This window comes from Odocoileus virginianus, chromosome 27, assembly GCF_023699985.2.
Source record: "Odocoileus virginianus isolate 20LAN1187 ecotype Illinois chromosome 27, Ovbor_1.2, whole genome shotgun sequence".
In the NCBI taxonomy this organism is placed as follows: Eukaryota; Metazoa; Chordata; class Mammalia; order Artiodactyla; family Cervidae; genus Odocoileus; species Odocoileus virginianus.
The window spans coordinates 43,529,764-43,551,638 of record NC_069700.1 but is presented as its reverse complement, the minus strand read 5'-3'; the positions used below and the strand labels follow the sequence as shown (position 1 = coordinate 43,551,638).

The window sequence follows — 21,875 nt, the reverse complement described above, 5'->3', positions numbered from 1 at the left end:
GAAGGGGAGGGACGGAGACTGAGACAGGGGGCCGGGCGGGGGGCGGCCGCCGCTTTGTCTGAGGACAATGGGGAGAGGGAAGGGGGCGCGGGGCGGAGCCGGACGCGGGGGCGGAGCCTCGTTGCCCCTGTCCCCCGCGTGGGGCCTCGGCCCCGGGACTCCTCTTTTCCCGCCGCGATCCCCGGCCCTCCGCGGTCCTTACCCAGGGCCTCTCACGCGGCTCCCGCCCGGTAACCCTGGACAACCCAGGTGTCCAGACCCCCACCCCCAGCTCGCCAACCCGGGGCGGCGGCCCGTGACTCAGACCCCTCGAGGGACTTGGGGAGGAAGCGGCAGCTGCTCGGAGCCGGGCCCGCCCTTCCCATCTCCTGCCGCTCCTCCCCACGCTTTTGCCTTCCCAGGCCAGCCTTTGTTACCGTGGGGGCGCGAGCGGGGCCCGTGGGGAGGGGGCGGCGGCAGGAGCTGGGCTGGGAAGACAACGGTTTCGGAAGCTCGCTCCCTTACCCGAGCCGTTGCCCCAGTCTTCCGTTTCAGCCCGTCCCCCACCCGGGTCTGCAGCGAGGAAATTGGGAGATTTGGTGGAAGGGGGACCGGGTGCTCCGGGAAGGGGGTGGAGGGCTGGGTCCGCGGGGAGTGGCCGCCGCCCAGCGGTCACCAGAGGGCGCGGCCGATGCCCAGACTCCAGTGTAACTCGCCTGTCTTTCCCAGAGCCAACCCTGCAGCTTTGAGAGACACTGACAGACTGCATTCTACACGTAGAAAAACCAGACTGAATTTATTTTCCTGTAGCGCGAGTTCCTTGGGAGAGCAGGGAGCCCTTAGTCACCTTAGCTTAGAGTGGGAGAATCCCCTCAACTTTTTCAGGAGGATGGAGCCCAGGGGCGGGGCCTAGGGAGCTGGAAAGGCCAGACAGTGGGCCTTGGTCCAGCTCCGGGGAGGGAGATAGACGTGGAGAAAAGGATCCCTGAGGCGCAGAGGGTAGTAACAGGGCCAAGGGAGTGGTCAAGCCAGACCCTTCTCTTGGTGAGGAGATTGTTAATGGAGGGTCATGTCCTGAACTGAGAGGAGACAGATAAGTTCTCCGCCACTCCTTCCTGGCTGGTGAGAAGTGGCCCTTGAAGTCCAATGGCTGAAACTCAGTATGGACCTGGAACCAAGGAGTGGAGGCTCAAGCAAGGGGCCTCCTTCAGTTCATGGATTTGGGCCTCTGGTCTGAAGCAGCCAAGGCCTGGATGTTAAAGGAATTTGGGATAGTAAGGGGAGAGGAAGTACAGGGCTTGCAACTAGGGTTAACCCCTCACTCGGCCTCCCCATCCTGGGGCCGGGAAAGCAGGTGGAGTTTTCTTTGTAGCTGGACCCGGAGGTAGCGGAGATCTTGCTGGTCCAGTCCATGAGCCAGGCCCAGGTAGAGGGTGAGGAGGAGAGCAAGGAGCAGGCGGTCAGTACCCAGGGTGGGTACCACCCATAGCACTGTCAGCAGCTCCACGCACACTGGGTGGCGCAGGTGGGAGAAGAGTCTCAGGGCCCGGGGCGACTTCAGGGCCAGAGGCTCGCCCAGCCCCAGCACATGGTAGTACACCTAGCAGAGGGAGAATGGCTTAGAAATGTAGACAAGCCCTTGTTGCAACTTAGCTGCCTCTTTCCTCCCCTTCTGGGCACCCTCCTTCTATAACAGGCTGAGAACCACCCTTCTGAGACTGGGGGTCCCTGACCCTCCTCTCTGGCCCATGAACCTTCCCAGACCCAAGAAGCCCATGATTCTTAGCCTTTGAGGGAGGGCTGGGGGAAGAGTATCTTATAAGAAAAGGAGGTGAGGGGCTCAAAAACAAGAGGCAGGTGGAAGACAATGGAAGGCAGAGGGACATCCTTGGAGGGGAAAGAGGTATTCTAGAAAGGATCAGATGTCTTGGGTAGGGATCTGAGAGCCTCACCTGTTTCAGGCCCATGAGCTCTGCGTAGTCAAAGACGAGAAGGATGCTGAAGATGAGGAGCCAGGAAATGACGTGGAGGACAAAGCAGAGGAGGGGCACCCAAGTGGCCCATGGCTCAGCCCGAGCCTCCCACAACACAGGACCCCTGGGCACGGGCTCCCAGTACCGCATCACCAGCTGAGGAAGGATAAGGGACTGGGTTTCCCCACAGCCCACTCTTGACAGACCTAGACCCAGGGGCTGCCCCCATACCAGGCTGGCCGGCTGTTCTCCCCACCTCTATCATGAGAATGTTCACCATGTGCAGGGTGCTGGGTGGGGTCCTAAGGATGTAAGAATGACTTGTCTCCACTCTGAGGACTTAGAGAATGGATGAGAGTGACCAGATAGGCACACAAAATAGCCTATTCCAAGCACCCACTGAGAAGACAGGTGAGTACTAACTAGGATGCTTTCTCTTGAGATCTGCAGCTGCTAAGTCACTTCAGTCGTGTCCAACTCTGTGCGACCCCATAGACGGCAGCCCACCAGGCTCCCCCGTTCCTGGGATTCTCCAGGCAAGAACACTGGAGTGGGTTGACATTTCCTTCTCCAGTGCATGAAAGTCAAAGTGAAGTTGCTCAGTTATGTCTGACTCTTAGTGACCCCATGGACCACAGCCTACCAGGCTCCTCCGTCCATGGGATTTTCCAGGCAAGAGTACTGGAGTGGGGTGCCATTGCCTTCTCCATCTCTTGAGATCTAGGGAAGTGCTTCTGAAGAAAGGGTAAGACTGAAGAGGTGTTAACAAGGCACTCTCAAGTGGGACACCATGAACAAATCTGCAAATGTGAGAATGCACACATCATGCTCAGGGGTGACAAGCAGTACATACTTCTGGATAAAAAGGAGAATGTGTGCTGTGGAGGAACGGGAGCTGAGATTATTAGTCCTGAACACCCTCAGTTCTCCTCCTGAACCCACACTTTATCCGAAGCCTAAGACCTTTTCCCTTGAGGACTCAGCTGCCAGGGCTTCATACCTGTAAGGCCAGGGCAGTGCATGCCACGTACAGTGACCTCTGAAGGACCCCGAAGTACCGGGACATCCATGCCTTCACAGTCTCAGTTGCCATGAGGCTGTGCTGCCCCACAAACAGTAGCAGGAGCCCCAGATCCCAAACCAGCGGGACAAGGATGCTTTGGTCCTGCAGGGCAGCCAGCCATCCCTGGCGGGCATCTAGTGGGAGTTGGAAAAAGGTACAAAAGATCAAGAAGACTGTGGGAAACACTCTCTACCTTCATCTCCTTTGGGGGACCCCAGGCCATGTCCCTTAATGCTTTCAAGAGCCTTAGCGCTTCCTCTCTAGGCTTTGCCCACCTCACTTTACAATTCCCTGTTTCTCCCCGTAACCCCATGCTTCTTTCAGAGCTGAGGAAGAACATAACTGTTGGGCAGTCACGAAAGGCATGGCTGGAGTGCCCTTCTTGTATCGGTTCTCCAAATGCTCCCTCTTTGTAACACCCTCCATAGTCCTCTCTACAAAGCACTTTCCTGAGAATACTCTGTTCATTGCCTTTTCCCTCCCCTCAGTCCTCACTCTCCCGCCTCTCCAAACCGCTAATCCCAGAGCCCCTAATTTAGCACTCCGGTCTCCTCCGCCGCGTCTCGGCGGCTTTCAAGGCTCTTAGTTCCCTCTCCAGGACTTCCCCTGTCATTTGTCTCCAAGCCCCGCCCCACGCTCCCTCTGCTCCAGCTCCACCTCCCTACCCTGGAGCTCATCCTCCGTCCCTCCCGCTCACCCGGACCGCCAGACTCCGAGATTCTTCCAAGAAGTGGCCGAAGGGAGGTAAAGCGTACGAACTCCACTCCAGTGCCAAAGGCCAGGATGAAAGAGGCGAGGGCAGCAGGGACCAGGAGCAGTGCAGGGGCCATGGCGAGAAGTGGAGGGGTGGGGAAAGGGGCGGGTTTGGGATTCCCGCGGCCGCAGGCTCCGCCCCGGCCCCGCCTCCCGCCTTGGGACCCTGCCCAGGGCGGGCGGGGCTCCTGCGCGCCTGCGCCGGGTTTCCGGCCCGTGCGCGCGGCTCGCTCACACCCAGCAGCCGAGCTGGTCCCCTGGGTTCCTTTGCCCAGCCCGCGATCTCCGCGTCACAGAAGGGAATGTTAGAATCCCGAGTGAGGGATAAAAAGGGCAGAGGTTGTGCAGTCATTCACGTGGGTTGAATCGCACCTGGGTTAGTTTTCGCATCTAAAATGAAGACTACTCTCTTGCAGGGTTCTTGCAGAAACAGCGTTATGAACCAACCCGTTTTCCTTTAACAGCTTTGACTTGAACACAGCCAGAGTCAGAGGTTACAAAGCCTCAGTTAACACTTTAGTAATGAGCGGTGAGAGAACGGAAGACTGTTGACCTAGGCTGAGAACCAAAAGCTCTGAATCACCCATTGCAACTTGTTAGGTGAAAAAAGAGTGACTGTTTTACCACAAATTAATGCTTATTCTGTAATGTATTATAAAGTTGCCTTTCCACTTGCCGAGGGCAGAGAACTTGTCTGTAACTCTGAAAGACAGGTTCTAATAATGCCAAAGGTGACTGTTTTGTAACCATGAGCGTAACAATGTTAAAATATTTGTGATAGAGAACTGTTATAGTTGTAAATTTTGTAGCAGGTTTATTTTATTCAAACTTGTGATAATTAACTACCAATGACTTTAGTCTGCAACCTCATTAGTTTAACTCCACTTACTAGTCAGAAAGCACTAAGATCTTTTGTCCAAAGTGTTTCCCTACAAATCTATTTGTGATACCTACTGACGAACATTCACATCTAAAAATCAAAATAAAAGCAAGGTTTTTCTCCACTGAATATCATGTAGCTAGGGACCTAGTCATAAGCTAATAAGGACCTTAGTGGTAATTAAGCTAATTCTTTCAGATAGAGGAAACATAGGCCTAAAGAGATAAAGAAAATTTCCTAAGATAGGAACTGCTAGTCCTGTGGGCTCAGGGAGGACAAAATTGCCAAACAGCATGCCACAGGCTCTACATTCCTTCCCCCTCCCAGAGACTCAGTACTCCCATTCTCCTCTAAATCAAAGCTATTGTGAACTGTGCCCAGACAGCACGTTTCCCCTCCTGATTCACTCTCCATCCTGCTTTCTGCCTCAGGAAGCTGTCCTGAATGTACTTCATCAAAGAACATCACAGCTTTAGAGGGAAGCCTCTCTATATAACTGTTCCATCCTTGCAAACCTTTTGGGTTCACAAGTGGTCACAACAGAGCTGTAGGTACTGGGATACTGCAATATTCTTTGTGATTGCTCTACACTCTGCCTCCTAATGTTCACTTCATTAAACTCTCTCCAAATTATCCTGATTTGACTGTGCCATCATTTTCTGTTAAGATCCTGATGGACTGACATTATACGATGTACTATGTATGAGCTGTAGGATTCATTGGCAGTGTAAGAAACGATCTCTTCTCTAGAAATTTGAATTGGGGCCCTTAAATGTTACCAGTCATAAGCGGATGTGCACATGAGTGGTAAGTGGGGCTATAGAGGCAGCAGATGCTATAAGATATCCAGAACCTCAAGGACTCAAAGGGCATCAGACAGTACAAGCCTTTGGGTAGGGCAAGGAGACTACTATTTATCTAGGCCCTACTGTGGGCCACACCCACAATGGCTGTGCTTAATACTGTGAGGTTGCATATGTTTATTTAATTTTTTAAATTTAGTTTTTATTTGGCCAGCAGCATGTGGGATCTTAGTTCCCTGACCAGGGATCGAACCCATGCCCCCTGCATTGAGAACACCGGGTCTTAACCACTGGACCGCCAGGGAAGTTACAAGATTGAGTATGTTTAAAAGCTAGCACAGTGTTTGGCAAAGCTAATGCTGTTTCTACTACACCAAAGTTTCCCAAACGTAAGTATAACTTAACCTGCAGAAAAGTGCACAAAACCAATCAGATTTTTTTTAATTGAAGTGAAATTCACATAACATAAAATTTAACCATTTTAAAGAGAACAGTCCAGTGGCATTTAGTACATTCATAATCTATGCAACCACCATCTCTATCTAGTTCCAAAGCATTTTCTCTTCACCCCAAAATAAAACCCTGAACCTGTTAAGCAATTATTCCCCATCTTTTCTCCCCGCCAGCCCTGGACAAGCACTGCCTATTGTCTCTATGGACTTACCCATTCTGCGTATTTCCAACAGGTGGAATCAAACAATGTGACTTTTTATGTCTGACTTCTTTCACTTAGCATAATGCTTTTGAGGTTCATCCTCAAAATACTGTAGCACAATCAGTACCTCATCCCCTTTTATGACTGAATATAATACTCCATTGTATGGATATGCCACAATTTGTTTATCCATTCATCTGCTGATGAACATTTTTGCTTTCATCTTTCGGCTCTTGCTAAAGTGTTGAATGAACATTTGTGCAGAAGTATTTGAACATCTGTTTTAATTCTTTTAGCTGTATATCTATGAGAAGAATTGCTGGATCATATGGTAATTCTATATTTAACTTTTGAGAAACTGTCAAACTGCTTACCACAGTGGATGAATCATTTTACATTCCCATGAGCAATGTATATGGGTTCTAATTTCCCCAAATCCTTATAGTCAACCAACTTTTAAGATTTACAAAATAAAACTGCACTATACCATAAGGCACAGAGTGAATATTTATTATCACAGACATTAAGCCTAGGCTCTAATTTATAAATATTCGAAAAGCAAGCCAAAAAAAAAAAATTGCAGAGATTAGCTCAACGTCAAAGCTAAAGGATGCTTCTAACAAAATGGGGTAAGGAGAAAGGAAAATATTTTAGGAGCGTTCCGTAACTCCACCCTCAAACTTACTCACTCCAAGCATCTTTTCAAGTTCCTGATGCTAAAATTGTTTTCATTATCTTGTGCAGGATGAGTAAGAATCCCAGAAAGAAAAGACGAGGAGAAATAAATGGCTTCCAAACAGGAGGCAGGACACTGTGTGTGCCACAAAGCAATAGGTACATCAGTCCAGCTAAATATGAGCAGCAACTTAAGATATCTGAGCCTGGGATTGGCCAACTTTAAATGGCCATTTAAGAAAGTCCATGGCTCCCAATCTCCCTATCTTTGTTTACCAAAAGGCCTGTTTTGGCCCCACCCATGTTCCAAGACAAATCAGATCAGATACCCCAATCTTCTCTAAAGCCCTAAGTTCTTTCTTCTGAATATTTCTAACATTTTCTGTATTGGTCTGGGAGGGAAAAGGGTACCAGGGTGGGGTTTTCAGGTGGATGACATTTCCACAGTGGAGAAGGCAAAGGCCTCTGGCTTGACTTCCTGCTTGAGTACTCCCGTCAGCAGGAACTCGGGTGAGAGGATGGGCAGCCCAACCCGATGTGGAATGGCACATCGAGGGAAGTCCTGGGAACATGTGATCACGACCCTCTGAGGCTGGAGAAAGACAAACAGCGAAAAGAGAAAGTCAGGGGTGAAAAAGAATCCAAGAAATAGGTTCAGGACTCATTGATCACTCTGAGCATCACGAAAACAGTATCTCCCGACAGGAAGTCACATGGCACATACTGTCTATGCAGAACTCTTGCCAGAAAGTTGAACCTGAATTTGTTCAGCTTTTAAAATGAACTATGATTTACAGAAAATACAGAAGATAGAAAAACAAGGTAAATAATATAACAAGAGAGCAAACAGGAAAATCCAGATCATAGGACATTCTAAAGGAAAACTGACCTAGTTTCTGCCGGAAGTCGGTGGCAGAAAAAAGGCTGGGTGGGTTGGGGTGGATGCTGTAGACTAAAAGTGAATTAAGAGATACAGCAATTGTGGCAATACATGGACTTTGCTTGAATCTTTATTTGAACTGCAAAAAGAGACTTTCAGATGACTGGAGAAATTTGATTAATGGACTATGACAAAGGGACAGGAAACAACTGTCGATTTTGTTATTGACCAATAGCGACCAATATTGACCAATCACAATAGTGATTATACCAGAAATGTGCATATTTCTTACAAATGTGTATTTTAAGTATGTAGGAAAAAATAATAATGATGTTTACAGATTCCCTTAACAACCTCAGTGAACAAAATGAAAGAAAAAGAAAAAAGGGAGCAACGGAGCAAATGCAGCAACATCTAAATGAGTCTTGAATCTGAGTGATTGGTATACGGAGGCTTGCTGCATTGTTCCCTTTGTGTACATTTGAAAAGACTGTGAATATAAAAAAAAAATAAGTCCATTTGGTATCAGCAGACCTCTTCCCTCTTCTCCACCCGTTTCTGTACCACAGGACTTCCCCCAGCCTCTCACTGCTCCGTGCTGCCAGCTGTACTTCCATCTCCTCTCACCTGAACCCATCCCAGCCACCTCTCCAGACCTTCAGCACACCACCCCTACCTTGTAGGACCGGGGCATGCTGGGTAGGATGGCGCCTCCACAGCAGTTGATGATTTCTCCCATCTGAGGTGGCGGTGGCTGGACTCCGGGGGTCACGTGAATCTCATAGCCCTAGGAGGGAGGAAACAGTGGAGACAGGAGATGCACTGAGAGGCTGTGGACGGCTGGGAAATGGCTGAACCGTGGGTCAGAAGACAGCCTCACCTCCAGCAGCCTTCGCTTCTGAGCTCGGCTCAGGGCCTCCCGAAGGCTGAAGCCGAAGTTCTTCTCCTGCTCAGGATCAGTCACCAAATATTCGTCCGGGGGCAAAAAGCAGCCTGCCTTGCGGGACTAAGGATGGCAACAGTCAGCACCAATGCTCAGGCCAGCCCTTCAACCAGCTCTTCAGTCTAGTTTACAGTAGGGAGCTCACGGAATGAAGCCTTCTGCTTCACTAACCTCATCTTCCTGTATCCCGCTCCTCCCACCACTTCTTAGAGCCCCACCTGAGCAGCCTTCTCCTGTCACCGTCTGAGGGTCTGTCACCATCTCCTGACTTCTCACCTCATGCAGCCAGGCCAGGGAGAGGATGGGGATGCCCCGGCCCAGGGCACACAGGAACTTGACCGTCCGGCGGATCCGATCAGTCACCAGGTGAGAAGCCTCAGCCACTGAGCTAGCCAGACTGCCCCCCAGGGCCAGCACCGTCCTCTCTCCGCGAGCATCCACCACGCCCGTGAAGAGCACCTGTGAAGGGGGTTAGCCTGAGCTCAGCACAGCAACCACCCCTGCCCCAAATCCCCTGGGTCTCTGTCCGTCCTCCCATATCTCCATCTCCCATGAGGCACCATTGGCCCTTCTCTCTTACTTTGGGGGCCGTGGACTCCTGGATAGGTTTGGTCCGTCGCAGGCTGCGGCTCGGTCTTCCCTGAGACTCCTCCTCTGTCTGCTCTCTCTTTCTCTTGCCTGGCCCTGGACTCACTACACCCTGGGGGATTGAGAGAGAACTTGGTGGAAGTTTCTGAGCCCCCAGGCCCCTTCCTAACTTCGTGGCCCCAAGCCCTCTCCTCACCTCTTCCTTCCACGGCCTCGCTGCTGGATTTTCTTCTTCTTCCTTAAGGGATGCTGCCTTCTCAGGAACTTTCCCTCTCTGGAGCCGTTTTTGAAGTGGAGGTGAATGTGCAGTAGCTGAAGGCCTCTTGCGGTTTTGAGAGGCCTTAGGCTGGGGCTCTGGGGTGAAGCCTGATCCATCTGCTGCCTCCTCCTCGGGCATCTGGGGAGTGTGAGGCGGTGCCTCGGGAAGCTGGGCAAAGGCAGGCTCAGGAATGGTGCTAAGGGGCTTGGCTGCTTTCACTGCCCCTCGTCTTTGGTTCCTTGAGGAGCGGGAGTTAGGTTCAGGGGGTGTGGTGCAGGGCTCATGAACATGAGCTATGGGAGACCCTTGTTTCCTAGTGGCCCTCGGCCTCCTGCTGCAGTTGACTTCAGGGATGGGGTCAGGGGGAAGAGGCTGTTCTGAGGGGACTGGAGACTGGAATTCGGGGGTAGTAGGAACCAGCACAGCACTTGCTGTAGAAGACCTTCGTGTCCTGCTTGGACCACCCTGAGCTATGACCTTGGGAGTGACAGGCTCGTCTGTGGGGGAGGAAGGTTTGAGGTCAGGGGCTGTGGGTTCAGTTGGCTGGGATGTCTTGACAGAGGACCTATGTGTTTGGCTCTGAGTGGCCTGAGGTGTGGGTTCAGGAGCGACAGACTGGTCTTTCCAAGTGGAAGAATGAGGCTCAGGGACTGTGGGGACAACTGGTTCCGGGGTCTTGACGGAAGACCTATGTCTTCTACACTGAGTGGCCAAAGGACCAACAGGCTGGTCTGCAGGGGCAGAAGGCTGGAGCTCAGAGGCTGTGGGAACAACTGGTTCGGGAGTCTTGGCAGACGACTTACGTGTCCTGCCTCGAGGGGCCCGAGATGTGGGTTTGGGAGTAACAAGCTGGTCTGTGGAGGTGGAAGGCTGGAGCTCAGGTGTTGTGGTGGTAACTGGATCAGGGGTTTTGACAGAGGACCTCTGTGTCCTGCCCTGAGTAGCCCTAGATGGGAGCTCAGGAGTGACAGGCTGGTCTGTGAGGGCAGAAGGCTGGAGCTCAGAGGCTGTGGAAACAACTGGTTCAGGAGTCTTGGCAGAAGACTTAGGTGTCCTGCCCCGAGGGGCCCGAGATGTGGGTTTGGGGGTGACAGGCTGGTCTGTGGAAGTGGAAGGCTGGGGCTCAGGGGTTGTGGATGTATCTGGTTTGGAAGTCTTGACAGAAGACCTCTGTGTCCTGCCCCGAGTGGCTCTAGATGTGAGCTCAGGAGCAACAGGCTGGTCTTTAGGGGCAGCAGGCTGGAGTTCAGAGGCTGTGGGGACAACTGGTTCAGGAGTCTTGGCAGAAGACCTAGGTGTCCTGCCCCGAGGGGCCCGGGATGTGGGTTTGGGGGTGACAGGCTGGTCTGTGGAAGTGGAAGGCTGGGGCTGGGGTGTTGTGGGGTTATCTGGTTTGGGAGTCTTGACAGAAGACCTCTGTGCCCTGCCCCGAGTGGCCTTAGCTGTGAGCTCAGGGGCAACAGGCTGGTCTGTGGGGACACTAGGTTCAGGGGTTTTGACAGAAGACCTATGTGCCCTGCCCCGAGGGGCCCGCAGTGTGGGCTTAGGGGTGACAGGCTGGTCTGTGGAGGTGGATGGCTGCAGTGCAAGGGCTGTGGGGATAACTGATGAGGCAGTTACATCAAAGGAACTATGTGACCTGCTCTGAGAGACCCCAGAGGTGGGTTCAAGGGCAATAGGCTGGCCTGTGGGGGTGGTAGGGTGAGGCTCAAGGGGTAGAGAAGAAACTGGAGAGGACCCCTGGGGCCTGACTTTGGGTTCTGGGTGGACAGAGTTCAGCTCTGAGGAGAAGGAAGTCTCTGGAGCTTCCTGACTCTCATTTTGTCTGGTCCTGGGAATGGGCAGTTCTAAAGGAGCTGGAGAGGGAAAAAGGAGGGACTGAGGTGTGGGATGTTTTTGGATCTGAGAGATGAGGGAGTTTGGGAGTGGGGCTGAGGCTTCAGGCGCTGCAGGAGGCAGGCAAGCTTCTGGGGATTCCTGATCACCCTGGGGATAAAGAAGCCAGTGAGGAAGAGGCAGAGAGAAGGGAGAGAGGACTTGGATATTGTTCTCAATACTTGTTTAGACAGTGTGCTCATGGCACTTCTCTGTCTGTTCCATTAGACTGGAATTAGAACTAGAATTTTATTAGTTCCATTAGAACTGGAATTTCCTCTTTCCCAAAGACCTCGCCCCAAAAGGCCATATATGGACAATAGTGATAAAGAGGATGGTTGGGAAAAAGCAGGGAGGGAAGGGACATGAAAAAAGGAACGTTCTGAGACAGGTAGAGGAAGACAGAACTTGGGAAATAGATATGGAAAACAACAGGTGTCAAGGTAAACAGACAAAAACTAACTAAGGAGCAGTGAAATGGAAGAAAGAAGAAAAGGAAAGGAAAGGAGTAGATGAAAGCAAGGTCAGGGGAAGGGGCCGTGCAGAAGATGGAGAGATGACCTGTGGAGTGGGGTGGGGGTAGAGACAGTTCTCACCCTGGAAGCCTTCTCAGCAGGTGGCATCTCGCAATTCAAGTCACCTGGACAGAGGGAAAGACAAGCAGCTGAGGTCTAAGCAGTCAATCACCTAGCAGTCAATTATCATGGGGATGTGGACCACTTCGGGCTCCCTTCTACCTTCACTTACCTCTCTGCTGCCTCCTGGGGCTCCCTGGGGCTCCCCTTCCTCTACCTGCCTGGCTCCCAGAAGCTACTAGGTCTGAGGCAAGTCCCTGAAGATCTCCTGCCCCTGCTCCAGGCTCTGGTGGTGGACCAGAGGCTTGGCCTTTCTGGTCCTGGCCCCCCACCTCTGTCTCTCCCATCTGTGGGCCTCTGTCCAGTAGCTCTTGGGGTCCCTTGACTTCTAACCCACCTGCCTCACTCTCTCTCTCTGCTACCAGTTTCCCTGCTTCACTCTCAAATATTTCCCCTGCAAGGGTCTGCTTTTCTCTCTCTCTCTCCTGTGTTTCCTTGGGAGTCTCGATCTCTACCTTCACAGTCTCCATTCCCCTTCCAGTACTTGCGCTTTTCACTTTTTTGTCAGATTCTTGGCTCTGAGTATCTCTAGCTAACACCTGATTTTGTTCTCTGTCCTGTATCGCCCCGATTAATTCTTCCTCTCCCGTCGCATCTTCCCTCTCTCTTTCTGAGGGCAGTTTCTTGGTTTCCTTCTGCAGTGGCCCTCCCTCAGGGATCACCCTCTCTGCTGTTTCTCTTGGGGTACCCATGTCTTTCTCCAGAGTCTGCATCCCTCTGCCTTCCATCCCCAGTGGCTCTGCATGGACTGGGCTCTCTGGATGTTGCTTTTGCTGTGCTGTCCTAGATGGATGGGGGTAAGATGCAGGGGTGTCAAGGAGGGTGACAGCGGTTTGGGTCTCAGAGGCCTCAGACTCTCTCGGACAGAATGGCTGTGTCGCCAAGACCTCCCATGCCTCATCCAGGGAACCTGGAAGCAGAGTCAAAGAGAGAGGGATGTAGGTTGAAGAGGTAACAGCTTGAGAAAAGATTAAAACAAATTCATGCATAAGAAATTTAAGTGAGTTATTAAAGGAAAGCTGGGAATAAGGAAGAGAGCCATAACATTTCACTGGTGGTCCAGTGGCTAAGACTCTGAGCTCCCAATGTAGGGGGACCAGGTTTGATCCCTGGTCAGGGAACTAGATCCCACATGCCACAAGTAAAGAGTTCTCGTGCTGCAACTAAAGATCCTGTATGCCGCCGCTAAGACCCCATGCAATCAAATACATAAATTATAAACTACTTGCTAGAGTAGTTGTTCTCTGGGTCTGACTTAATGTGGCATTCTTTTCTGATGAGATGGAAGAACATCAGCAAAAAAATGTCAAAGACTATAAAAACCACGTGCAGAGGAGGGAAATAAGGATGCCAAGTTGGGGGCACAGAAGAGGCGCGCGTTTCTCATACCTGTGGCCTGGAAGCTGCAACAGGAAGGGCCAGGCTCTTGGGGCAGAGGAAATAGGAAGGCCTGGGTGGGCTCATCCTCCATGCTGGGGACTGCTACACAAAAAACCATGGCCTGAGCACTGCTCCTCCACAGAACTCTGAGGGCCCATTCCCAGTCTTCTACTCTGCCCATGCCAGCCTTCACATCCTTCAAGGACCACTAGTCTAAATCTCCCAGCTCCTGCTTGTACCAGTATCCACACAACACAGATGGCCTCACCTTCCAGGCTCTGATTCTCTCTGTCTACAAAGCACTGGGTAGCTGGTAGGTCCAGATCTTCAGAATCTGGTGGGGAGGAATGCAGGATAATTAAAAAACCAGAGCTGATCCTAACTCCCTTTCTCTACAGTTCTCTCCACAGCCCCAATCCCATGCAACAGACTGAATCTGTGTCTCCCCAGAAATTCTTATGTTGAAACCTAATTTCTACTGTGAGGGCATTAGGAGGTGACTGGGAGGTGACTAGGTCACGGGGGCACAGCCTGCATGAATGGTATTAGTGCAGGCTCAGCCGTGGCTCAGTGGTAAAGAATCTGCCTGCCAATGCAGAAGACACAGGTTCGAGCCCTGATCCAGGAAGATCCCACATGCCCTGAAGCAACTAAGCCTGTGTGCCTCAACTACTGAGCCTGAGCTCTAGAGCCCGTACTCAACAAGAGAAACCACTGCAATGAGAAGTCAATGTACACAACTAGAGAGTAGCCTCGGCTCCACATAACTAGAGAAAAGCCAGCACAGCAAGGAAGACCCAGCACAGCCAAAAATAAATAAAGTCATTTAGAAAAAATGAGAGAGAGACTCCAGAGAGCTCCCTTGGGCCCTTTTGCCATATGAAGACATAATGAGAAGACGACTATCTATAAGAAGAAAGCAGGGCCTCAGCAGATACTGAATCTGCTGGTGTCTTGATCTTAGACTTCCCAGCCTTTAGAACTGTGAAAAATAAACTTCTGCTGTTTATAAGCTACCCAGTCTATGGTCTTTTGTTACAGCAGCTCACATGAACTAAGATACGCTAGAAGCTAGAAGCATTCTTTATTGCAGGTTTCCAGGGAGGAAGAAAGGCCAGCACTTACCATGGAGGTTCTCTCCAGAGTCTGTGGCCCTATTCCCATGTGCTTCTCTCTCCCTTCCTGTGGTGGGCTGGGCCCCCTCTCTCTGCGGTTGGGGCTCCCCTGGAGTGCCTGTGTCCACCACCAGATCTGCCAGGTTTTCCCTTGAGACCAGGAGAAAGTCCTGCTCCCCTGGTGCTGTGGATGACCCACCCTGGGTCCCGGTGGCAAGTGCTCTGTCCTGTTCAGGAACGGCTGCGGCCCACGTGGTCCCAGCATCTTTTTCCACCAGAAGCTGGCTCTTTCTGACACCGGACACTGCTGAGGATGTGTTCTCCGCATCTGGTTCACAGTCCCCAGCTAGAGGAGGCTGGGCTTCTTCTAGACTTTGCAGCACAGGCAGCTGTGCCGGGCCCCCATCTGCCTTTGCATCGGTGTGATGTGTCCACACTATGCTTCGTACCTGACGCTTCTCAGGAAGTGCAACAGCTGGCCCCAGTGAGACCTCATCCTCCACTTGTGCAGAGGCCTGGCTTCTCTCCAGATAGACCCCTGGTGAGCTCTCATCTTCCTTCCCCTCTGTATCACTGTCCCTGGGAGGATGCTGGCTCTTTTTTGAATATTCCCTGTCCATGTGACCCTTGGGAACCATTCCCCTCCTTTCCACTGGGAGCCCCTCTTCCTCCACATCTGTGTCACTGTCTCCCCCAGCACAGGCCTGGCTTCGCTCCAGAAGGGCCACTGGTTGAGCCCTATCCTCTTCTGCATCTGGATCTCGGTTCCACTTACCAGCCTGGCTCTCTCTTAGACGTGCCAGTGTCAGAGCTGCCGAGACTTCCTCCTCACCGTCTGTATTGCTGTCGATCACCATTGAGGCTTGGATTCTGTCCGGGGGGGCCTCCCCCTCCTCTATATCTGTATCACCATCAGCTGGGCTCTCCTGCCGATGTACCACACCACATGCCTGGGGGCTCTGTGTACCAGCTTCGTGGAAGGTCTGCCTCTCCTTCATGGGAACCACTGCTGGGGTAGCAGGGATCCCCTCATCTTCCCCATCGGTATCACTGTCTATGAAGTTACAAGACCAGGCCCTTTTCGGACGAACCCCAGCAAGCCTTCTTGGAGGCCCACTCTCATCACTTACATCTGTGTCACTGCCCTCCCCAGAAGGCTGGCTCCTCTCCAGAATCACTCCAATCGGAACGACCCCAGTCCTCACATCCCTCTTGATTTCTGTGTCCCTGTTCCTCTCCTTCACGGAACACTGATCCTTCTCAATCTGGACTTCGGCTGTGACAGGTTCAAGCTGTTCTGTCTCTGCAGCGGTACCTCTCCTGGCAGCTGAAGAGGCCTCTCCTGCTCCTGATTCTTGACTTTCTTCCTCATCTGTGTCGCTGTTCAAGTCGGAGGCAGGTGGCCCAGGCCCATCTGGAGTAGGGGAAGGCCCTTCTTCATCACTGTGAAGGGAAGAGAAGAGAAGAAACCTATAGAATCGATCCCCCCAGAAGGGATATTCCACCCAAGTAGGAACTCCTTGAGAGCAGACACAAGGTGGTACTTGCTGTTCTGTCTCCAGCAATTAAGTTTTCTAGTTGGTACGTGAGAGGTGCTCAGTAAAAACTCAGCTGAGTGAAGGAGTATGTGTGGTTCCCCAGCCCAGACTTTTTGTTGTTGTTGTTTTTTCCATTTATTTTTATTAGTTGGAGGCTAATTACTTTACACCCAGCCCAGACTTTGATGGTAATTAGCTCTCCCAGAGATGGCTGTCCAGCCCCTGATTCCTCATCTATTTGAACACTCAGATGCCTGGCCCTTTGACACTCACCTCTCTGGAACGACTGTTGCCAAAGAGGTCCTCGGTCCTTTCACCACACACTTGTGCAAAAGGGAATCTGTCGTGAGTAGAAAGGAGTAAGTGGAGAGTTTTACACTCACCATTCCTGTCTCTTCACCCACCCTCCTGATACACAAACTTACCTGCCTCTTCCTCTGAGTCCTCAGCCAACAGAAGCCTGGAGGTCTGAGTTCCCCCCGGTACCCTGGGTGTCTCCTCTACAGTTAGAGGGCCCCGGGAGACAAAAGGCCGGGGGACATCCAAGCGATGGTACTGGCAGGGCAAGTCAGCAAAGAGAATCAACTCCCGATCCTGCAAACGATGACTCACCCCAGGGCCCAGGACCTTAGGAGGCCGCAAGATTTGAGTGCCATTGAGGCTCCCACAATCCCGGAGAACAGGCGCCTTGTCCCAGGCAGAGATTTCAATCACTGCATGTTGTTTGGAGATGGATGAAAAGGGCAGGGCCACAGAGCAATCAGGCATTCGGCCTATCATGTTCTTCCCGAGGTAGAGTGGGAAGTCTAAGAATTAGAGAGGTAGGTGAGTTCCAAAGCCATAGTCCTAACTTACTATTAAGAAAAACGTTTCTGTTAAGTTCCCCACGACTCACTCAAGGTACCCCCCATGCATCAGAAAAATAAAAGGCCCTAGAATAGCTAGCTAATAAAGAATATATGCAATGCATTATTCATAGTCAACATTCCCTCTATCTACACTGGACTGTTTCTATAGCTGTAAAATATACATAAAGTTTGGGCTTCCCAGGTAGCTCAACTGGTAAAGAATCTGCCTGCAATGCACGAGATGCCGGTTTGATCCCTGGGCCAGGAAGCTCCCCTGGAGAAGGGATAGATTACCCAATCCAGTATTCTTGGGCTTGCCCGGTGGCTCAGAATAGAAAGAATCCACCTGCAATGTGGGAGACCTGGGTTCGATTCCTGGGTTGGGACGATCCCCTGGAGGAGGGCGTGGCAACCCACTCCCGCATTCTTGCCTGGAGAATTCCATGGACAAGAGTCTGGTGGGCTACAGTCTATGGGGTCACAAAGAGTCAGACACGACTGAGCGACTAAGCACAGCACAGAATACATAAATTTACCATTCAGCCAATTTTTAAATGTATAGCATAGTGACATCAAGTACATTCACATTGTTGTGCAAAACATCACCACCTTCCATTTCCAGACCTCATTGGATTTTTATCTGAATTCCTTCATCTTCTCCTACCAAAGTAAAATCACCCCCATGGAGTCCAGGTCCCTTGCCTGGAGCAATCAGATAATCACCCCCGCTTTTCCATCCCCAGTAAGACATTTTTTTCAGATCTCACAGATGCATATCTAAGCTTGCAACCATCCCATTACCTCCCCACAGAAATAAGAGGCCGATACTAGTACTTTAGCAAGAAATTACTCCTGACCTTTTTCCGGTCCATAGGAACTACTGAAGATATGCAGCTGCCCTAGGGGCTCCAAGCTATACCCCACAGATTCAGTGGGGCTCTCTTCAACCTCCTCCTCTTCTTCAACTTCCCAGTTTAAAACCTGGGTGTCTTCCATGATCTGGGAAAAAAACACATTATCCCTTCCTTCAGTGGCTCACACACACAGTCTCAGGGAGGAGACTGGTAACTGCAGTCTCCTGGATAGCTATGGAGGCTGATGCTTTTCTTTCTGCCAGTCATTCTGTTGTTATTCTTCTGAAGCATTTAAGAAATATCTTTGACCAGGACACAGAATAAGAAAGAAATGTTACAGAGTTCCAAGTACAGAAATATAAGGGTCTTCCCTGGTTGTCCAGTGGTTAAGACTCTGCACTTCCACTGCTGGGGGGTGCAGGTTCCATTCCTGGTCAGGGAACTAAGAATCTGCATGGCCAAAAAACAAAACAAAACAAAACAAGAACCAAAAACTGAGTTGAGAGACTTCTCTGGTGGTCCAGAGGCTCTGTGCTCCCAATGCAGGGGGTCAGGGTTTAACGCCTGGTCAGAGAACTAGATCCCACATGCCCCAACTAAGGCCACACAGCATGTGGGATCTGAGTCCCACATGTGGAAGTGGAACTGCAGTGGAAGCACTGAGTCCTAACTACTGGACCGCCAGAAAATTCCTTATTTTACTTTCTATTTCTGAGATAAAGAAACTGCAATAGGGATGGATTAACAGATTTGTCCAAGATAACTCAGATAATGGGTTTCCTTTGTGGCTCAGCTGGTAAAGAATCTGCCTGCAGTGCAGGAGAGCTGGGTTCAACCCCTGGGTTGGGAAGATCCTTTGGGACTGTAGTCAGACAAGACTGAGTGACTTTCACTCAGATAATGTCTCTTCCTGTTTAATATTCTTTGATGGTTTTCCACACCCATGGGATAAAATAAATCTAAACTCCTTAGCAAGACCCTCAATGATCAGAACCTCATCTCCTGAAATGTGTGTCCCATCCCCACCCCATCCAATCTTGTGGTTCTACAACATGGAACTTCTCCATTATCTCTTAACACACTGTCCCTGTTGTCTCTCACATTTGCAGGCCTTAGCCAGCTTCTTAGGACGTTGCCCCTAGTGTTCTGATCCAACTCTTAGCCATCCTTTTAGCTCAAATGTCACTTTCTCAGCAAAGCCATGCCTTTAGTCTTCTCTGTGTTCTGGTACTTTCCCATATTCCCCATGTATCCTAAGTGTTTCACGGTGGTTGGTGGACTCGTATTATCCTAATAGGTCTCACCATAGTGTAACTATTACATTCCATTTCTGCCTCACACATCCCCCTTGAGAACTGGACCAGTTAGAACTGTATTTTCCCCAAGGGTCCATCATGTTCATTCAACAGTAGTTACTGTGTATCTGGTACCACTAGAGGTATTCCGAATACATTCATGAGCTAAACGTAAAATTAACTTTGCTCTCCTGATGAAATAATAAGATGAAAAGTCACACTAGTATGGGTGGGAATTAAATTTTAAAGATGCTACCCTAAAGGGGAAATGTTGACAAGTAAGGAAAGTGGGACACCTCCACGGAGAAAGTGTTAACATCGTTTTCATGATGGCGAAGTCAGCTGGCGCCCATGACCTTTGGCTCCAATCCAATGGGCCTTCATCTTTGATCTCGATCCCAAGGGTTCCCTCCGAGCCCAACCTCTCCCAGTGTCTTCATACCTAAACTCAGGGAGGGCCGTCAAGTGAAGATGAGGGTTATAATCCGAAAAGCAAATTTCCAAGACTCCTCCGCCCAGTCTTACCCAAGGCACGCCCCTCCCGCCCTCCGGGAAAACCAAGATGGCATCCGGGGAGTCGTGGGCGAGGCCCCCCAGAACTCACCTACTTGGAGTCCCCGCGCGCGCCACCAGTAACGGCTGCGACAGGGGTGGTGCCAGTGCCTGAGCGGGGAGGGGGCCGATTAGCTGATTGGCTGAAGCCTTTGTCTTTCTCAGCCCTGTGGCAAGCAGACGGAGCAATCCACCAACGCGGAGGCACAGCCGTAGCCCCGCCCCCGCCCCGCCCCCTTACGGCTCAAAGGGGCGGCTTCTCCCGGGAGACAGATCCGTTGGGCGAGGCGGTAATCGGAAGCCGCGGAAGGCGCACTGAATAGCGCACTTCGATTGGGCAGCTCCGAAGGGACAACCCACTGCGGTTTCACCACCCACTTCCCGCGTATATTTCCAAGTTGCGACCACAGAGTCTGGATGCCAGCAGCGGATAGAGGGGCTTACCACTGTCGTCGACCTAAGCATGTAGTGAGGCCAGAGCGGCTTCTCTGGTCCTCCCAGAAATGGTGTCCGCTGACTCATGAGAAATATAAGGGTTGCGGGCTGCAGTCGTGGCTGAAGACTGCAGTTTGGAGAATAGCCCGTAGGCGTGGCGCTTGAGGACTCACTACAATGGAAGTTCATTTCCTTTTGATTTAGCTCATCTAGAAGTCATGTCGTTTCCTCCCTGAGAATCCTTTCCTGATGGACACTTTGAGGTCATTTTCCTGGAGTAAAGATAGCTAGGCAAGCGGAGAGAACTGTTTTGTTAATCATCTTAAAAGCTCACCGAGGTCTTTGAAGGGCTAAAGGATGATAAATTTTATTTTGCTAAATTTCATACTAAGACAAGACAATTTCACAGGAATAATTTATGAGGACCTTTTGCATTCGTATTCTCACTTCATTCTGACCAGAAATAAGAGTTCTGCGGAAGTTAGCTTGCCTGGGCTCCTACGACTATTGTTAGAGACAAATTGAAACAATTTAATGGTAAATTCTGAACTCTCTTCACTACCACAAAATACATAACTACTTTCATTGTGATTGTGCCTTCAAACATAAACATTTTAACTGGGTAGATGCGTCTTACAGAAATTTATGTTCTTTTATTTAGGAGATGAGAAATGTGTGTTGAATCCAGTGTGAATTAACACCTTGCTATCATATAACCAAGTACCTCATAGGTAAACAGCCCTCTTACCAATTCAGGAGACGCAGTAGGCACGGGTTCGATCCCTGGGTCGGGAAGATTCCGTGGAGAAGGAAATGGCAACCAGCTCCAGTATTCTTGCCTGGACAATCCCATGGACAGAGAAGCCAGGCGGGCTGCAGTCCATGGGGTCGCAGAGTCACACATTCAGGGAGCCTGATATGCCGTGTCCTTTATCATGGTGCTTACCACACTCTAGTGTTTATACACTTCTCACCAAATTGCAAGATCCTGGAGGACAGTGAGCTAATCCTTAATCATTTTTGTATTCCTAGCTCCTGGTTTGGTGGACATTTAATCTCTCTCAAATTGAATTAATCCCTGAGAAGAAACATGCCACTCAGATTTGAGCTCATCCATTTTTTTTTCCCATCACCCCCCCACCCCTTTTATTTTAATCCCGAGGTTCTTGAAAGGTTGCAATGGTCAACCACCTCTCAGTGAAATCAGCGAATTGAAAAAACACTGACTTCATCAAAGTGCCTATCAGGTATCTCACCACACAGTTCGCCTCTTGACAAAACTGTGTTAAACGCTGTTCTAAGGCCCAGATTCCCCACATGGACGGAGACTTCCGGCATATCTGCTTCTCTATTCTTGAACATACCTTCCAGACAATTACTTCTCTATACTGAAAAGTCCTTGATGCAATTTTGTTTCTTTCTAAATATCATTAGAAAGCTCCCAAGGAAATAGCAGGAAGGCAATGCCTTCCTCCTTTCCGAGATATCTGTGGGAGCCGCAGCTCACTGGAGTTCATGCCTTGGGTCACCAGGGACCAGCTGTTAGATAGCAGATCAGGGTGCCGCATTTCTCCCCGTTTTCGCTGAGCTAAGCAGTCCGGTCTTCCCAAGAGCTACCGCAGCGGGGAGCTTTCAGGGCGTGCCCCCACTCCACCTTACAGAGCCTGGCACACCAGGGTTCCCAATTCCTGTATCCCCGAAAACTACTCTCTTTTGATACCAGAAGAGTCAGGCATAGGGGAAGGAACCCTCGCGCCGGGCCGTTTTTCAGTCAAAACACCCAAACCAAAACCCCTCGACCCAGTACCCACCCATTCGTCCTTTCATTTTGCAGCGTGGACAACAATAGAGAACTACAACTCCCAGAAAGGACTGCGCTCGTCCAGCAGGGACCAAT

General features: G+C 50.7%; 2 protein-coding genes and 1 long non-coding RNA gene across 15 annotated transcripts; 1 reads left to right on the top strand and 2 right to left on the bottom strand.

The window, feature by feature from the left end:
* Positions 1–747: 747 nt before the first annotated feature.
* On the bottom strand, positions 748–3,904 carry NRM (nurim). The gene is made up of 4 exons (XM_020888844.2): positions 3,713–3,904; positions 2,953–3,149; positions 1,932–2,108; positions 748–1,579 (listed from the first exon to the last, which is right to left on the bottom strand). The coding sequence occupies exons 1-4, from the start codon at positions 3,843–3,845 to the stop codon at positions 1,298–1,300; spliced, it is 789 nt and encodes a 262-aa protein (XP_020744503.1). The 5' UTR covers positions 3,846–3,904; the 3' UTR covers positions 748–1,297.
* A 52-nt stretch (positions 3,905–3,956) lies between these two features.
* LOC139031485 (uncharacterized) lies at positions 3,957–14,357 on the top strand. Its single transcript, XR_011483989.1, has 2 exons — positions 3,957–5,840; positions 8,231–14,357. It is a non-coding gene; the product is annotated as an uncharacterized lncRNA (long non-coding RNA).
* On the bottom strand, positions 5,868–21,099 carry MDC1 (mediator of DNA damage checkpoint 1). Of its 13 annotated transcripts, XM_070456824.1 has the most exons (18): positions 20,727–21,099; positions 19,988–20,265; positions 19,596–19,654; positions 19,288–19,433; positions 17,700–17,841; positions 16,420–16,800; positions 16,268–16,334; positions 14,467–15,899; positions 13,610–13,675; positions 13,351–13,443; positions 12,074–12,871; positions 11,923–11,966; positions 9,389–11,437; positions 9,185–9,304; positions 8,881–9,063; positions 8,542–8,667; positions 8,338–8,448; positions 5,868–7,373 (listed from the first exon to the last, which is right to left on the bottom strand). In XM_070456824.1, exons 5-18 carry the CDS (start codon positions 17,836–17,838, stop codon positions 7,206–7,208), a joined length of 5,778 nt encoding a protein of 1,925 aa, XP_070312925.1. In that variant the 5' UTR covers positions 17,839–17,841; positions 19,288–19,433; positions 19,596–19,654; positions 19,988–20,265; positions 20,727–21,099; the 3' UTR covers positions 5,868–7,205. The 13 variants fall into 13 exon arrangements, with proteins under 13 accessions (XP_070312925.1, XP_070312923.1, XP_070312924.1 ...); XM_070456822.1 differs by lacking the exon at positions 19,288–19,433 and having other exon boundaries at positions 19,596–19,710; XM_070456823.1 differs by lacking the exon at positions 19,288–19,433.
* Positions 21,100–21,875: the final 776 nt, after the last annotated feature.

Excerpts from the sequence above, each read along its gene's own strand:
- NRM (XM_020888844.2), bottom strand. The coding sequence starts at position 3,845 with ATGGCCCCTGCACTGCTCCTGGTCCCTGCTGCCCTCGCCTCTTTCATC. Across the intron at positions 2,109-2,952 it reads GCACTGCCCTGGCCTTACAG|CTGGTGATGCGGTACTGGGA; the intron begins GTATGAAGCCCT and ends ATCCTTCCTCAG. Across the intron at positions 1,580-1,931 it reads AGCTCATGGGCCTGAAACAG|GTGTACTACCATGTGCTGGG; the intron begins GTGAGGCTCTCA and ends TCCCTCTGCTAG.
- MDC1 (XM_070456819.1), bottom strand. The coding sequence starts at position 20,882 with ATGTGTGACTCTGCGACCCCATGGACTGCAGCCCGCCTGGCTTCTCTG. Across the intron at positions 17,842-20,726 it reads CTACTGCGTCTCCTGAATTG|ATCATGGAAGACACCCAGGT; the intron begins GTAAGAGGGCTG and ends TTTTTTTCCCAG. Across the intron at positions 9,305-9,388 it reads CGAGGCCGTGGAAGGAAGAG|GGTGTAGTGAGTCCAGGGCC; the intron begins GTGAGGAGAGGG and ends TCAATCCCCCAG.